A 16999-nucleotide genomic window follows, 5' to 3' on the forward strand; every position below is an offset into this window, starting at 1 on the left:
CTAATAAAAAATAATTTGAAAATCTCTTCACTAACAATTAACTTTTTTCAACATTATTTTTCTTTATCAGAATATCTTCACTGTATAACTGCCAATTCTAATTTGAATCTCTACTCTGCCACACTTAAATGCTTCTTAAGCCTTTTTATTTGTGACATGAGCATTGCAAACATGGATGCAATAATTAATTTTTAAGGAGTGTTTTATTTCACATAATCTGAATTTTCTCCCAAATTTTATCTTATTAGAATGTAAACTCTGTGAAGGCAACAACTCTGTCTTGTTTAATTTATTATTTTAGTTTCAGTACCCAGAAGAATGTCTCGGTATATAGTAGGTACTCAACAAATAAATACTTGAATGAATGAATGAATGAATGAATGAATGAATGAATTTAACCCACCAAACATCCCCCAAAGTGGATATATTATTATCCCTTTTTATAGATAAGGAAGCCAAGGTGCAGAAAAGTGAAAAAATTACTTAAGATTTCACCACTGTACGGGCCTCCCTGGTGGCGCAAGTGGTTGAGAGTCCGCCTGCCGATGCAGGGGATACGGGTTCGTGCCCCGGTCTGGGAGGATCCCATATGCCGCGGAGCGGCTGGGCCCGTGAGCCATGGCCGCTGAGCCTGCGCGTCCGGAGCCTGCGCATCCGGAGCCTGTGCTCCGCAACGGGGGAGGCCACAACAGTGAGAGGCCCGCATACCGCAAAAAAAAAAAAAAAAAAAAAAAAAAAAAAGATTTCACCACTGTTAAGTGGAGAAATTTAACAGTCAGGTCTCTCTGACCCTAAAGCCCAAACCTCTTAATTGCTTTGTGTGGCCAAAAATCCACTATGCTCATGGATTTGGGAGGTTTTCCCACTCAAGAATGTCAAAACCCATAAATTAATCTGTAAAAAGCATTATAGCTCCTCAAATGCTGCATTACTTAGAAAACAAAAGATACTCCACTATACAAAATAAACATCCTGAAGTTCATGGAGAAAATAAAATAAACTTTTATAGTAAAGCAAAATTTTGTAACTCAAATTCTTTCTATTTATGATGGTTAATCACCTATGGGGGGACATCCCTAAACAGAGTTGAAACACTGGGGAAGGAAGATTTCAAGATGTTGACTAATTCATCAGCATATTAGACATTATAATTTCTTCAAAGCATTATTCCTGTCCAGAGCTTAGTTATATTTGCTGAATAAAGAACTGAAGATTGTGTCAGGACCTAACACGGTATGTAGTGCATAATAAGGGATTTATAATATGTGGTGAAGGAATGAAGTCATTCATCAGACTCCTTGCTTACAGATTACATAAATCCATGGTAATAATCATTGCTAACATTTATTGAATACTTATTATTTTCAGACATTTTTCAAAGACCTTTACATGTATTTGCTCATTTAATCCTACAACAATCCGTGAGGTAGAGCTAGTGATATTTCCATTTTGTAAGTAGGAAAACTAAATCTGTCCAAGTTCAGCAGCTAGTGTAGGGCTTGGCTTTGTACCTTGGTCTGCTTCACTGTTCTTGAAAAAAAGAAACAACAGGCCCAAAACAGAGTCACTCGTGCTAAGCGCCGCATCAGCAAACCAAGACTTAGTAGGTAACCTAACTGCAGTTATAACCTCCCCTAGGATTGTAGTCTTAACAGGTCAGTCTGGAATTTTCTGGTCAGCACCAATGAGGTAATCAGCCACATAGGCCCTTCCCATCCCTCACAGGAAGATGAAGTAATCCACTCTCTCCTTTTCCCTTTCCCCTCCTGTCTATAAAAGCCTTCCACTTTATACAACTCCTTGGAGCTCTTCTCTACTTGCTAGATGGGCTGCTGCCCAATTCATGAATTGTTCAATAAAGCCAATTAGATCTTTACAATCGGCTCATTTGAATTTTTACTCAACACTGCCACACCTGTGCTCTAATCCTCACAAGACTGTCTCCTGAACCTCCTAGCTCTCCTACCAACTCCATCCCCAATACCAAAGTTTCCAAGTTTCCCTCACTCAAGAGGATTTATTGGCTACCAAAATTGCTCTGAAGGTTGCCAAACCAGAGATACTACTTGGAGCACTAGCTTTGGGAAGTGGGGTGGGGAGTAGGGGCTGGGGGCTAATTACTGACTTAGGGCAAAAAGGAAGGAGGTAACTATTACCAATTGTTGCTGAGAAACAACCTGAAGTTCATAGAAAAGAGGAAGTGGAAGGTGAGCAGATGAACTTACCCTCCCTTACTCATGCCCCTTTTGCAGGATTCGCTGATTGGATGCTTCTCTTCCTTTTCCAGGTTGCCTTGGCCTTCGTTATAACTGTACTTCACCTGGACGAAAATATGCAAGAACGGTAAGCACAGTATAGTTTCCTCAGGTTTAGAAATGCCCCAGGGGAAGGCATACTAGCTAATAAATACTGCTTAACCATTTAAACCCAGGGTTAGCATTTATTCCAATTCTCACCTAAATACACAAGTCCTTCAGATGGAAACTACTTTTTCACACAAATTGCCTTTTGTCCTATAATTTGCTGTCTGGGTTGGAGATTACATATAGAAAGGAGCAAAAGAGAGGCTACTGGGAAAATAGTGACTCTGATGCAAGGTCTGGCTTAATGTGGAAGAAGAAAATGTTTAGCAAAGATTTGTTGAGAAATTTATGCTCCAGGCATTATACTAAGCATGGAGATTACATGTTAGTAAGGAAAATAGAGATGTAAACCTGTCAGCACAATCAGAGCGCTAAGTTCGATGAGACCAGATGCCCAGGGAGGGCTTAGGAGGGGCATCTGACAAGGGAGGGCAGGACAAGCCTCCAACTGCAGTCTGGGCAAAGCGGTGAGAACAAGCAGTAACACAGTGTTCCGGGTGCCCGATGTCTTATGTCACTCTCTGGGGGCTAAGGCATGGGTTCTTTGACTTCTTCTCATGCAAGGGACTTGTTTTCCTGTGTCATTTAACCAGAACGGGGGCCGGTTGGGGTGGGGGCAGGGTTTTTGTACTGGTCATTCTAATATTGCGGCATTTTCAACACGTGGATTACTATAAAGAGGGGAAACATAGTGATTTAAGTGCACAGTTTCCAGATTCAGGCTGTCTCAGTTTAAATCCTGGCTTTGCCACTTCTAGGCTTTGTGACTGAAAGCAAGTCACACCATCTCTGACTCCTATTACTAATCTGCAAAATGGGACAAATACTTGTCTCTACTTCTTAAGGGTGCTGTAAAGATTAAATGAAAATAATACATACAAGCCCTTAGTGTCTGACACACAGAAGCCTTTCTAGTTTATATTATAAGGGTTGAGTGAAATTTTTGGATAAATCAGTTTTTTTTTTTGCGGTATGCGGGCCTCTCACTGTTGTGGCCTCCCCCGTTGCGGAGCACAGGCTCCGGACGCGCAGGCTCAGCGGCCATGGCTCACGGGCCCAGCCGCTCCGCGGCATATGGGATCCTCCCAGACCGGGGCACGAACCCGTATCCCCTGCATCGGCAGGCGGACTCTCAACCACTTGCGCCACCAGGGAGGCCCAAATCAGTTATTTTTATGTATCCTTTCTCTACAAAGGAATTGTGAGTTTATAGTGCCATCTTAAGGATAAAGCAACCATATGATTTTGTCATTTTATCATCTTTTTTTTTTTTATTATTACTCGCAATACAAGGCTCATTTTAACCAGCACCTGGGCAATGCCCACTTTGCCCTTCCTATTCCAGCCATTGTTAATGGTTCTTCTTTGCTGCTTACCTGTATTCATACCCCTCGCAAGATTTATCATGCTAAACCTAAATTCCTGCTTTTACGTCCATCTCCTCAAGAATGGTTGCATATTCAGTTATGTACCTACTCTGCCTAGCATATTCAACAAATATTGCTGAACTAAATAAACAAATTCCCAATAAAGGCATTTAGTTTAGTACAAATATGTGTATGGATTCCAAAAATCATGAAGGATATAAAGATTCTCTTTGGTCCATCAAAATTTCATGGTCTGGAAATCCACACACTAAAAATTTAACTTAAAAATATGTAACTGGCCACCTGGGGCACCTGGTAAAAACAAATATAAAGCTTCTTTGGAAGGCCATGCATTCAACCCAGGCTGTACAAGTTTCCCATGTATAAAACTGCATGGAAGGACTCACAATCCAAAAGCACAAAACATTTAGTGGAATAGTCCACTAGAAGCACAAATCAGCTGCCAATAAACAGCATAATTAGATACCCAAGACTTCATGGCCCCCATCCAGCTGTGCCATCACTCTAACATCTCTGACCCTCTTGCCTCCCTCTTATAAGGACCTTTGTGATTGTATTAGGCCTACCTGGATGGTCCATGATGATCACCCCATTTCAAGATCTTTAATTTAATCACATCTGCAAATTCCCTTTTGCCATGGAAGGTAATATATTCACAAATTCCAGAGATTAGGATGTGGGCATTTTTGGGGAGCCATTATTCTGCCTACCACAATTTTCTTTTGCTATTAGGTCAGATCTCTTTAAAAGGCCAATTTTGGTTTTTCCTTTTCAACTCCTCTATCTGCTTTATTTTCTTATCTGGCAGGCTAAGACATCCAATATAGTGCTAAATAGAAGCAGTGATAGCATCATCCTTGACTTGTTCCAGAACCTGAGGACATTTCTAAACATTTCATCATTAAATATGAGTTTGCTGAAGGTTTCTGGTGTTGCCTTTTATTGGTTAAATGAAGTTTTCTTCTACTCATAGTTTTCTAGAAATTTTAACCATGAATGTGTGTTGAAAATATTTTTTTTTTTTTTTTTGCGGTATGCGGGCCTCTCACTGTTTGTGGCCTCCCCCGTTGCGGAGCACAGGCTCCGGACGCGCAGGCTCCGGACGCGCAGGCTCAGTGGCCATGGCTCACGGGCCCAGCCGCTCCGCGGCACATGGGATCCTCCCAGACCGGGGCACGAACCCGTATCCCCTGCATCAGCAGGCGGACTCTCAACCACTTGCGCCACCAGGGAGGCCCTTGAAAATATTTTTTTCTGCTTCAATCTTTCTCCTGAAATCTTTCAATATGAAGAATCATATTAATTGATTTGATTTGCTAATATTTAACCACCCTTGAATTCCTGTAATAAACCCAATTAAGTAATGACATTTACTTTTTTGAACATTGCTACATATGTGCAAATATGTTCATGAGAAAGAATGACAGAACATTTTCTTTAATTTCCTTAGAAATTAGGGGATTTAGACAAGATTAGACTCATAAAGTGAGCTGAATGAAAAATCTTCCTTCTTTTTCTATTCTCTGAAAGAGTGGGTAGGATTAGAGCAGTGGTTCTCAACTGGGGGCAATTTTATCCCTTACAGGACATTTGCCAATGTCTGGAGACATTTTTGGTTATCAAAACTGGGGAGGTGTTACTGGCATCTAGTGGGCAGAGGCCGAGGATGCTGCTGACCATCCTGCAATGCACAGGACAGCTGCCTCCTCTCCCGCCAGCAAAGAATTGTACCCAGAATGTCAATGGTCAGTGGTGCTGAGGCTGTGGTTTATTTTCTCATTCTGAAGAAACAATCACTCTCCTCATTTTGTATGTGTAATTTGTTATTTTTTCAGAGAGGGCTTCAAAATTTATATAAGCTTCAGGCCCCATAAAACCTGGACCTGGTGGGAGAAAGAGAGGGTACCATATAGAGGAGAGGGGTGTGTGTGTGTGTGTGTGTGTGTGTGTGTGTGTGTGTGTGTGTGTGTGAGAGACAGAGAGAGAGAGAGACAGAGAGAGATCATCGAGTCAAAGCCAATGCTAGAGAGAGGGGGAAAAAGAGAGAAATTTTGTTTAGATGTAATTTTCAAATAATCACAGTGACTAAGAAATTGGCCACAAGCAACAATTCCAAGAAACTGAAGGAAAGTAATTAGTGTGGTATATGGTCTAGCAATTCTAATTTTTGGTATCTATCCTAGAGAAATGCTAGTACACATACATAAAGACATGTCTGAGGATGTTTGTAAAACTGAAAAACTGGAAGCAATCTACATTTCAAATCAGTAGAGTAATGGATGAAGTGTGATATATTCACACAGAAACTCTACAGCAGTTGAAAGGGAGCCAGATTTATATCTGTCAACATGGATATATCACAGGAATATATTTTTTAAACAAACTGTTGCATAACTATTCTTACCATATTTTTATGTTAATACATTTACATATGTATGCATGTACTACATTGTGTGGTTATATAATACATTTTCATAATGCATTCACACTCAAAATATTATTACATATTTTCTGTAGATAAAATGCATGTAAATATTGAAATGGCCTTAAAAGGCATTACATTACACACTGAACAAGTGTATAAGAGTAGTTAACTCTGAGGGATAAGGAGTACAGGAACAAGATTGAAGAAAAGAATGTCAAGTGCATACTAATTTTATCTGTATTGTTCTAATTTTTAAGAGAAGAATTTGTTCAAATGTTTCATATGTAATTTTTTAAAATAGATTAAAAAAAGATAACGAAATCATGCCAAATTTTTCAGGGTTAATTTCTTTTTTTCCTTCCAGTTTTATTGAGATATAATTGACATACAGCACTGTATAAGTTTAAGGTGTATAGCACAATGATCTGACTTACATACACCATGAAATGATGACCACAAAAAGTTTAGTGAACATCCATCATCTCATATAAATACAAAATGTAAAAGAAAGAAAAAAATTTTTTTCCTTGTGATGAGAACTCGACTCACTCTTAAAAACTTTCATATATAACACACAGCAGTGTTAATTATATTTATCATGTTGTACATTATATCCCTACTACTTATTTATCTTATAACCAGAAGTTTGTACCTTTTGATCACCTTCATCCAATTCCCCCTCTCCCCACCCCCTGCCTCTGGTAACAACAAATTTGAATTTTTTTCTCTATGAGTTTATTGTTTTTGAAATATAATTGAACTTAAAACTAACAAGTTATGGGAGAGTTTAGCACCCCAGCTTGTGGAGATATTGGGATGAAATGTCACTCTCGGTTCCTGATACCAAAGGACTCACTTATTTTATAATTTATGAAGCTTATTTCAACAGATTTAGCACCAGGCTGACAATTACCAACTTTCTTTCCTTTAGGAGGTAACAGGGTGTTAGGGGAAATGTTTGCTCTCCCCCCAGAGGCTCCCAACCCAGCCTGCGCAAGGAGGACCATCAATTCATTCAACAAAGACTTGAAGTTGAGTGTAAATTCCTTCTGGAGTGGTTTAATATTGTTTTCCCAATTTATATCCTCCAAAGAAATGAAGGCCCGTTTAGCTCTAGGCTTTCTATCATGACACATCACAAAGAACACTTGAAACCTAATATTAATTCCTAATTATTTTTTTAATCTTTCAGTTGGTTTTTGTATCCAATAAATGGAAATTTGAGAAAAAGACAAATCTGTTGAGACATTGATCCAGAATATAAAAATGAGTTATGAAAGAGTGCTTAGAGCAGCAGCTGGTATATGGTATATGGTAAATGCTGTTAGTATTAGCAATTACTACTAATACGATAGCTATTATTACAACCAATTCCAATACTAATATTGCTACACGAAGAAGAAGCAGATATTTTGATTGTTTTCAACTTTTGTATGATGTTAGAAACAAATTTTTAAAAATTAAGAACTGTAGAGATAAGGTATTCTTACCTCTAGCAGAACTTGTTTTATGGGGTTTCAGTTCCCTGTGGGAAGGGTGCTCATTCTCTTCAGAAACCCTCATCCCTGCCTAGAACTTCCCCTTCAGTTCCTTAACTAGGTTGATGAGAAAGTGTGTATATATGTGTGTGCGTGTGTGCTGGGAGCGGGGAGGGGGGAGGGTTGTTCCTGGGAGCCAAGGACTTAGGTTTTAGCATCTGACTTCTTCCCTCCCTTTCAAGCCAGGAGGGTTCACTTTTCTACTTTATGAATTTACCAAAAGTAAAAGGAATATTCCCTCTCACTTGGTATATAAACCAGAGGAGAGTATTCCTGTTAACCTGTGAGGGTTCTTGTTAGAACTGGAAGAGAAAACTGTCTCAGTCAGAGCTGGCCTCAGTGGTGTCCCATTCCAGGCATCGTGCCCCCACCTTCTTGCTATTGCGCCATCATTATCCAAAGCTTGGAGTGAAGCCAAGAAAGAGAACATAGAATATGATATTCTAATGGTGAGGTGAAATATATTTATAATCCTTGACCCTACCCCTGTCTGCCAGGTTTTTGTTTGTGTCAGTTTTAAAGTTTCTGCAGAATTGGAAGGCCATCACTTAAAATGGCCCCTGGTCACTTATTCCTTGGTCAATAAAAAGTTAAATACAGTTGCCTTGCCACGTCTATTACCTAGCAAGGATGGCACGATGAATTGAGCTGGCGACTGGACTTTAAATCATGGATGTGTAGGATTAACCGTTTTGGCTCACTCACTCATTCATTAGCATCAGATTCTGGTTAATTGATATTCTATTTCCAAAGACCTCCTTCTGCCTCTTTAACACAACCCCTTTCAAGACAGTTTTCACCAGTGGAATTAAAGAAACCAGATGTGGCTGGTTAATAAATAAATGTGTATACCTTTATGGGTGTATGAAATTGTTAAAGAATATTAGGAAGCACTGAGCTAGTATAACCTGCCAGTGTCTCTCTCGTTCATGCTAACTTCCAGTCATAGAGTCCAACAAAAGAGGATTATTTAAATCTGTTTGAATACTATATACTACACTATACTATATAGTTACTTAAAACTGTGTTACAGAAAAATATTTAATGGCATAGAAAGATAGTAATAAGTGAGAAAAAGGGGGTTAAATAACAGTATATATAATTTGTGCAGTATAATCCTTTTTTTTTTTAAAACAAAAGGGCCATAACATACATATACAAGGAAAAAAGATGTCAAAACATACACCAAAATCTTAACAATGATTAGTCTGGGTAAAGGAATTATGAGTAGTTTTCCCCTTTGTGTATGTTTTTCTCTGTGTTCCCCAAATTTCTGCATTTAACACAAATTGTGTTTGTGAAACCCAGTAACATTTTCCTTTTCAAAGGATGATGGTAGAGTATGACTGGCTGACTGTCTAGACAAGAACTCATAGTGTGTGTGCATTAGTGGGGTCATCACAAGTTCAGGGGCTCTTTCCCAACTTTCAAGTTTATGAGCACAATTTGAGTAGTTCACTAAAGAACAAATGATGATATAAAATGATTAGATATGTTCCTTGCTCTCAACTCCCATTACGCCTACATTATTTTTCCATTAGGATAGGTTTCCCTAAATGTAGTCATTTCTTCAAAGAATTTGACTCTTCTAAGGCTCTTGAAGCAGGGTACCAAGTCACTTTTCAAAAATTTGTACTAGTAATGTAGCAAATGACAGTATAGTGCCCTCCTAAACACTATTTTTTTTATTATTTCCTGCCTTTTGAACAGTTTTAAAGGTTTTCTACTTTATTTTAACTTGCATTAAAATTTTCTAATAACAAGTTCACTTTTTTAAAAAAAACTTATTCTACTTTTCTTTGGTTACAACTTTTATAGAGCGCAGATTTCAGTTGTGTGAGAGGAAGAAGCAGGAGCCTGGGAAAGGAGCATTTGTCCAGGAGTCAGGAATCAGGGTTCTACTGCAATAGCTTTCTCAACGGCCTCCCCACTCCCATGCTTGACCCCGTCGAATCAGCAGAGTGCTTACTTAAAAACTTTAATCAGATCATGTGCCTCTCCTGCTTAAAACCATCCAATGGCTTCCCATTGCTTTTAAAATAAATTGCATGATGGGCAAAGCTCCCCTAAGCAACCTTGCTCACTTCACTGCAACCACGCTGCCTTCCCTTTGTTCCTCATTCCACTGGATCCCACCTCAGAGTCTCTGTCCTTGCCTGGAATGCTCCTTTCTCATTTCCGCACCTGGCTCGGGCTCCTTCAGGGTTTAGCTGAAATATCACTTCCTCTGACAGGCCTTTCCTGCCTCTCCATCACATTCATTCTGTTTTTTCTTCCTGGGACCTATTACCTCCTGAAATTATCCTGATCATATGTAGGTTATCTTGTTCTGTTCCTGTCTCACACACCAGAACGTAAGCTCTGAGACATGCAGCATTGACTGGATCCCTTACTGCCACAACCCAGCCTCTCGTAGATTAGACATTATTAGTTGAGTGAGTGAAGACCTACGTAGGCCTCAGAGAACCTCATCTTTAGTGAGGGAGTTAACTAGATGCATGTGAGTAGGTTTAAGTGGAAGCACCCTTTCAGTGACGCCAGCGGGGGTTTCTAGAAACCTCAGGGGAGGAAGTCTTAATAGAGAATTGGGGAGCGAGGGGGTGGAGCGTCAATGAGGAGAACCTTTGCGGTGTAGTCTTTCCATCTGTTGGAGAGCACAGGAGACCCTAGCGCGATGTTTTAGGGGAGAAGCAGGCATAGAGCCATTTGAAAGAGTCTTTTTTTTCTTTTGTGTTTTTTTTTTTGGACACGGGGACCTGACTGAAAGCAAGGTAAGAAGACTCGCAGGACTCCAAACCGTCGAGTCCCGGCGCACTCGGGACCCCGGCCCACCCAGGTACCACTGCAAACGCCGCCCTCCGTCCCCTCCCGGATTTGTTTCCTCGGAGCGCTGAAAAGGCTTTCAAAATACCAAATGCAACTGACATCTTTTTCTGAGTTAAAAACAAACAAAATCTCTGAAAATACAGAGCAGAAAATCCCGTATCCGATACCCGCGAGTTCCCAAGCCCCACCCCCCCGTTCTCGCCGGCTCACGTTAGGCCCTGAACGGGGCGGTGGGAGGGGCGGGGTATGCCCGCTGACGCTACGGGGCTGGACTGCGCAGGCGCGGGGCGGGCTCGCGGGGCAGTCGCGCGCCGCTCACTTCGCGCGGGACTGGGGCGTTGGGGCGTTGGAGCGTTGGAGCGGCAGGTCTGTGGCAACGGAAGCCACGGCAAGGAAGAGAGGCAGCCAGGATGGCGACACCGAGCAGGAAAAGGTCCACCCCAAGTCCCCTGGCCCCGAAGAGAGCTTCCCCGAGAGATCCCTCGTCGGAAGTCCCGAACATGAAAAGGAGTTTGGCCCCACCGGCCGCGCCGCCGCCACTGCCGCTGCAGTCGTCCGGGCCTTTCGTGGAAGGCTCTATCGTCCGCATCGCGATGGAGAACTTCCTGTGAGTGGCCGGAGGCCGTGCCGCGGCCGGGGAGGCGAGCGGGCCCACACACTGGGGGCGCGGGCTGAGTGCGTGCGGGGCCGGGTGGGTGGATGTGTGCCTGGCTTGTGCGTCTGATAGTAAATTCTTGCCGGGATTGCGGTGAGGATATTTCCTTGTGGGCCGTGGAGATGGACGTATGTGTTGATGCGGTAGGTGTGTGTGTAGTGTGTTACGGTTTTTAAATTCTTAATGCCAACGTTGTTTGAAGGCGTCATATGGCGGGCCTTGGAAGTAGTAGGAATTAGATCTCCGCCCGCTGGGAGTCACGGCCTAGAAAGGTGGGACATAATCTGTAATTCACAAAACTATGCGTTCTGGGAACTTAGAGGCTGCAACAGTTAAATCAGAGCGGCAGTGATGCTGCGGCAGATACGTGAAGAGTAGGCAGTTGCCAGGTGGACAAAGATGGTGAAGGTTGTTCTGGATGGAGGTTGAAATGTACAGGAACACTGAGCCTTACTTTCAGTTTCGCCTCCCAACAGACCCTTGACTCCTTTAAATCTGGCTTTCTTCCCTGGTTCCTTTCTTACCCTTCAGGCAACTAACCATAATACTCACTTTAGAGTTGAGCAAATATGTTCTAACACAAATACCGTGTATCCGTTTAGCACCTTGCAGTTCGTTTGATCAAGGCCTGTTTTTTTTTGTTTGTTTGTTTTGTTTTGTTTTTTTAAGCTTTCACAGAGTGGTGTAGGGAAAACAGAATTGCAGTTACAATAGGGACATTTTTTTTCCAAGCGTCTATCATGTGCCAGGCATAGAAGTAGGTGCTTTATTTACACAGTGCCCTTATTCATTCCTCATAACAACTCTTTATATTGTCTCCATTGATAAGCTTAGAGAGGTTAATTTGCCGACGCTTACACAGCTAATAAGTAGCTGAGTTGCTGTTTGAATCCAAATCAGGAAAGATAAATATAATTAAATGAAGTACCTACCGTAATAATGTATATGCGTCATGATGCCATGCGGGCACAAAGGATGAAATTATTAATTTCGTCCACAGTTGTGAGAAGGGCTTTGTACTGAGGGTTATGAAAGTCTTAAAAGAAGAGAAGAGCAAGGAACTGCCTGAAACAGTTTGCTATATTTGGGAAATTTCCAGTATTTTAGTATGGCTAGCACATAGGATGTGAGCTAGTATGTGGACAGAGTAGATACTGAAGATGTAGACAGATGTTGAGGGTCTGTGTTTCCTTTGCTGAGGAATTCCAACTTTATCCTGTAGGCAGCCAGGATGCATTTTAAGCAGGGCATGACATGTGATTTATATTACTTTGTAAGCAGTGTGAAGGATGATTTAGAAAGGGTGCAAGATTGGAGGCAAGAAGGCTTTTACAATATGAAGGCAGAGATGATTAGGGTTTGAACCTAGCAGTGGGAAGTAGGATCAGAAAGAAGAGATTTGACAGGATTTGGCTGCAGATTAATTGTGAGGCATGAGGGTAAGGGAGGAATGGAGCTTTTTCTCAAGTTTCTGCCTTGGCAAGTTGGTCATATATAGTGCTATGCAGAAGAAGGAGCAATTTGGGGAGGATAATAATAAATGCCTTTTGGATCCTGTGAATTGAAGTTTCCTGTGGGGCATCTTAAAGGTCTTTTATAGTCAGTAGTTTTAAGGGTTTGGAGCTTACAGGAAAATGTGAGAGGTGAGAGACTTGAGAATCATGCATATAGGTGATTGTTGAAATTTCAGAAATGGTTGAGATTGCCCAAAAGGGAATATAACTAGGAATAGAAGGCTGAGTACAGTGTCCTGGAGGAATGACATTTAAGGGCGAGCAGAAGAACTCACAGACTAAGAAGGAACTGTTCAGGGAAGTAAGAGGAGAACCATGGGAGAGTGTTACCAAGAAGACAAGGAAAAAGAGCGCTTCAAAAATATCATCTGATACATTGAAGTCAGATAACAGGACAGAAAAGAACCTGCTGCATTTAGCAGTTAGGAAATCTTTGACACTTTGAAGTAGTGGAAGCAGAAAGCTTTGCAGTCATTGAAGAACGAATGAGTATGAGGAAGTAAAGCTTGGATGTGAAGAGGAGAAAGAAAAGGTAGCTGGAAAGTGCAGAGCTAGAGGAGGTTTTGTTTATTTTTACAATGAGAGGACTTTGAGTTTTAGGAATGAAGTAGGAAGAGTAGGCTTAGAGAACTGAAATGGCCTGGAAGAGGGTAGTCAAAGGAAGGATTCCTGGTAGTTAACTAAGTCGAATGGGATCGAGAGTGGGGGGAGAGATTTCTAGGCAGAAGGAATAGCATGTGCAAAGGCTTGGAGAAAGAAGGAAGCATAAGATAGTCAAGAAACTGAAAGAAATTCATTATAGTTAGAATTTAGAGGTCTTATGAGAGAATAGGGGAAGGAGATAGAAAGTAGAAAACGATGAGCTAGAGCTAAGTTATGAAGGGTCCTGTTTTTTCTTTTTCTTTTTTTTTTAAACTTTATGTGTGTATGTATGTATGTATGTATGTATGAACGTATGGCTGTGTTTGGTCTTCGTTGCTGTGCGCGGGCTTTCTTTAGTTGCAGCGAGCGGGGGCTACTCTTCGTTGCAGTGCACGTGCTTCTCATTGTGGTGGCTTGTCTTTGTTACGGAGCACGGGCTCTAGGCATGTGGGCTTCAGTAGTTGTGGCACATGGGCTCAGTACTTGTGGCTCGCGGGCTCTAGAGCGCAGGCTCGGTAGTTGTGGCGCACGGGCTTCGTTGCTCTACGGCATGTGAGATCTTCCCGGACCAGGGCTCAAACCCATGTACCCTGCATTGGCAGGCGGATTCTTAACCACTGCGCCACCAGGGAAGTCCTTCTTTTTCTTTAAAACAAGTTATTTCAGATTTGCTTGTCTACCAACATGATTTGGTGATTGATTGGATGATGGGCGGGTGGGTAGTGTGGATAGAGGTGAAGCAGATGGTAAGAATCAAAGATGATGCAAAACTAATGCCTAGGTTTCTGACTTGGGCGGTGGGGTGAATGATGATACCCTTCACTAAGAGACTCTAAGAGTGGTTTTAGATGGAAAAGATGGTGGGTTTAATTTGAATGTGTTACGTTTGAGGTGACTCTATCCAAACAGAGTTCTTGAGGTGGGAATTCCATCTATATAGGTCATCTGGACTGACTTTCAGCATATAGATGCTACCTGAGGCCATGGAGAATACATGAGGTACTAGGCAAAGTATGTAGACTGAGAAGAGGGTGGGCCTCTGACATTAGCTCTTTCAGGGAGAGCTCAGAGCGAAGGGAACTCACAAAAAGGGAATTCCCAGTAAACATATTGTAGAGTCAGAAAGGTTTTTTAAAATGCAGAGGCTTTATTTTGTTTTTGGCAATTTTTCCTGTTTATAATATTTGTGTGTATAGTATAGGCCAGAAGTTCTCATGCTTTTTCCTATTGTATTTATTGTTTGCTTAAATACCAGTTGCATCACTATTTTAGTAAGACAGTCACACAGAGATTTCACATCAGGAAATTCCAGTATTAATAGAATGGGACTTCATGTGTTGGGATTAAGAAGTTCCAAGTCAGATACATTTCCAGATGTCTGAAATTCCCAAACTAGTTTTATTTTAGCCGTTGTAAAGGGTTGCTTTAAGACTCAGCTGTTACTAGAATAAAGCTTCTGAAAAGATAGATAGGTGCTGTACAGAGATGTGGGGTTGGAAACCTGCCAGAAAATACCTCTCTTTACCACCTGTATTTATTTTATTACCACGTGGCATTTCAGAATTGTTAATTTGTGTGAGTATTAAAGTTAAAGTGTGCTTGGTTAAATTATTTAAATACTTAGCAGGTTAGTAACAGGCTAAGGTTTTTTTTACTCTTGGGGAATTAGTTGGCAGCTGACTGAAACCCTGTGGGAACAGGACATTATTTATGGGTTCCAATTCAGAATATTCAAAGACAAGGTAGAAGGATATCTGAGTCAGAGTTCACTTCACATTTTGCCGTAGCTGTCCCTGAGTACTAATATGGATTAGATGCTACTGTTGCATGTAGAGTGCTGGACAGCATGCTGCTTTCTAGTATGAGGGAATGTTACAAAAGTGCTTGGTGATGATGCACTCGTTTCCTCCCATAGGAATAAAATTTACTTGAATTTGTACTAAAAATAGATCCGTTGGTGAATGTCTGGCAGCATATTAAAGGAATTGGGTGTTATTTTTTTAAGTAATAATAAAAATTAAACTATTGGCTTGATATATCTTCAGTTTTCTAATTAGAATAGAAATAATTTGGTTGACTATGAGAAGTTGCTAGTAAGCATTTTAATTCAAGAGAAATATAAATGTAAAATCCACAGATTTAGGATGAGCCATGGCTTCACTTACATATAATTTGGTTAAAAATTATCTTATTTGTATAGTAGCTTTGATGTACTCTCTCATGTATTGTAATTATTAAACAGTAAATAATATCAAACTTTGCTTTATTCAGCAGACTTAATATTTGAAAAAAAGCACATGAAGTCTTACTTTCCCATGAATGTTCTTATTTTAGATATACATTATCACTTTTTCATTTCTCCCACTGACAGATGTTTTTCCCTCTAGTTTATTAACAACCTATAAATTAACCTTACATTAAATTTGCAAGGTTAGGTGGTTTGTAAAAGAATTTGAGGAAGTCTGTAGGTAATGATAAGGGTAAAGGAAGAAAAAGTGCTTTGGTAAGAAAATATTCTTCACTTCTTATCTCTGCTTAGTAATATCACCTCTTTATAATTTAGAACATATGATATCTGTGAAGTATCTCCTGGGCCCCACTTGAATATGATTATTGGAGCTAATGGAACAGGGAAGTCCAGCATCGTGTGTGCCATTTGCCTTGGATTAGCAGGCAAACCTGCTTTCATGGGACGGGCAGATAAGGTGAGTTAACATATGCACTTTTTAACAGAATTCAAAGCCATGAATTGCTTTTAGTAACAAATCAATTTCTATATCTCTGTTCCTTGAGTATAGCAAATGTGTTGTGCTTGAATATAAATAATGAAGTTGGCAGGGACACTGTGGGGAGATTTCCATTTCCAGAAGTAGTGTGCACTATATACCTAGAGAATTCTCCAAGTATGTAACACCTGCAACCTTAGAAATAATGTAAAATATATCTTTTTAAATGTATTTCTGGGCTGTGGAAAGGCGAAGTAAGTTTACAAAGGGTACAAACAAAGTAGTTTGGATCTAAAGATTTCTACAAGCTCTGGGGTTGTTTACCCAGGGGTATTTGCTTTACCTAGCACCCTAAAGCCTGACTTTGAATTGGTTGCATAGGATTGGGGGTCCTGAAGGTGCAGAAGGGTTAGAAGATAAAACTAGAAGCCAAGCACTGCATGTAGCAGAAGAAAAAAAAAATCACAAAGTGGGACAGTGAGGTTACTTATCTCATTGTTAGCTCTGAATACAGTAGATAAAAAAAGAAAATCTTCCAAACAAATCTTAACACATACATTGTAATTTTAGTTTAAAGTGGTCCAAGTTAGCAACATCTCTCTTCAGGCAGAAGCAAATGCAAATCCTCTGAAGGAAAATACCCTCAATCCAGTCCTCAACATAAAGCTCTAAGAAATTCATGAATCCATACCTAAAAAAATCACAAAGCATAGGAGGAAATGAATCACCAAAAATGAGAGCTAACAAAAACAACAGACTATACAATCAGATCTACAAAGCTTGTAGATACAGAATGTAAACTAGGAATACTTAATTTATTTAAGGAACTGAAAGAAGGTTGCAAGTATAACAAAGAAATAAGTAACAAAAAAGATCAGGTAACTTTGAAAAATTTGGTCAGGTAAATTTGAATCAAATAGAA

General features: G+C 40.5%; 1 protein-coding gene across 2 annotated transcripts in view; it reads left to right on the forward strand.

Annotated features, from left to right (window-relative positions):
• The first annotated feature begins 10876 nt into the window (after nucleotides 1-10876).
• SMC5 (structural maintenance of chromosomes 5) overlaps nucleotides 10877-16999 on the forward strand; it is a 102473-nt gene continuing 96350 nt past the window's right edge. For both annotated transcript variants that reach the window (XM_060102285.1, XM_060102286.1), the window contains exons 1-2: nucleotides 10877-11147; nucleotides 15915-16056. In XM_060102285.1, coding sequence (XP_059958268.1) covers nucleotides 10951-11147; nucleotides 15915-16056 — 339 coding nt within the window. In that variant the 5' untranslated portion in view covers nucleotides 10877-10950. The remainder of the gene's footprint in view (nucleotides 11148-15914; nucleotides 16057-16999) is intronic.

The sequence above is a fragment of the Mesoplodon densirostris genome, chromosome 6 (genome assembly GCF_025265405.1).
Source record: "Mesoplodon densirostris isolate mMesDen1 chromosome 6, mMesDen1 primary haplotype, whole genome shotgun sequence".
Classification (NCBI taxonomy): domain Eukaryota; kingdom Metazoa; phylum Chordata; class Mammalia; order Artiodactyla; family Ziphiidae; genus Mesoplodon; species Mesoplodon densirostris.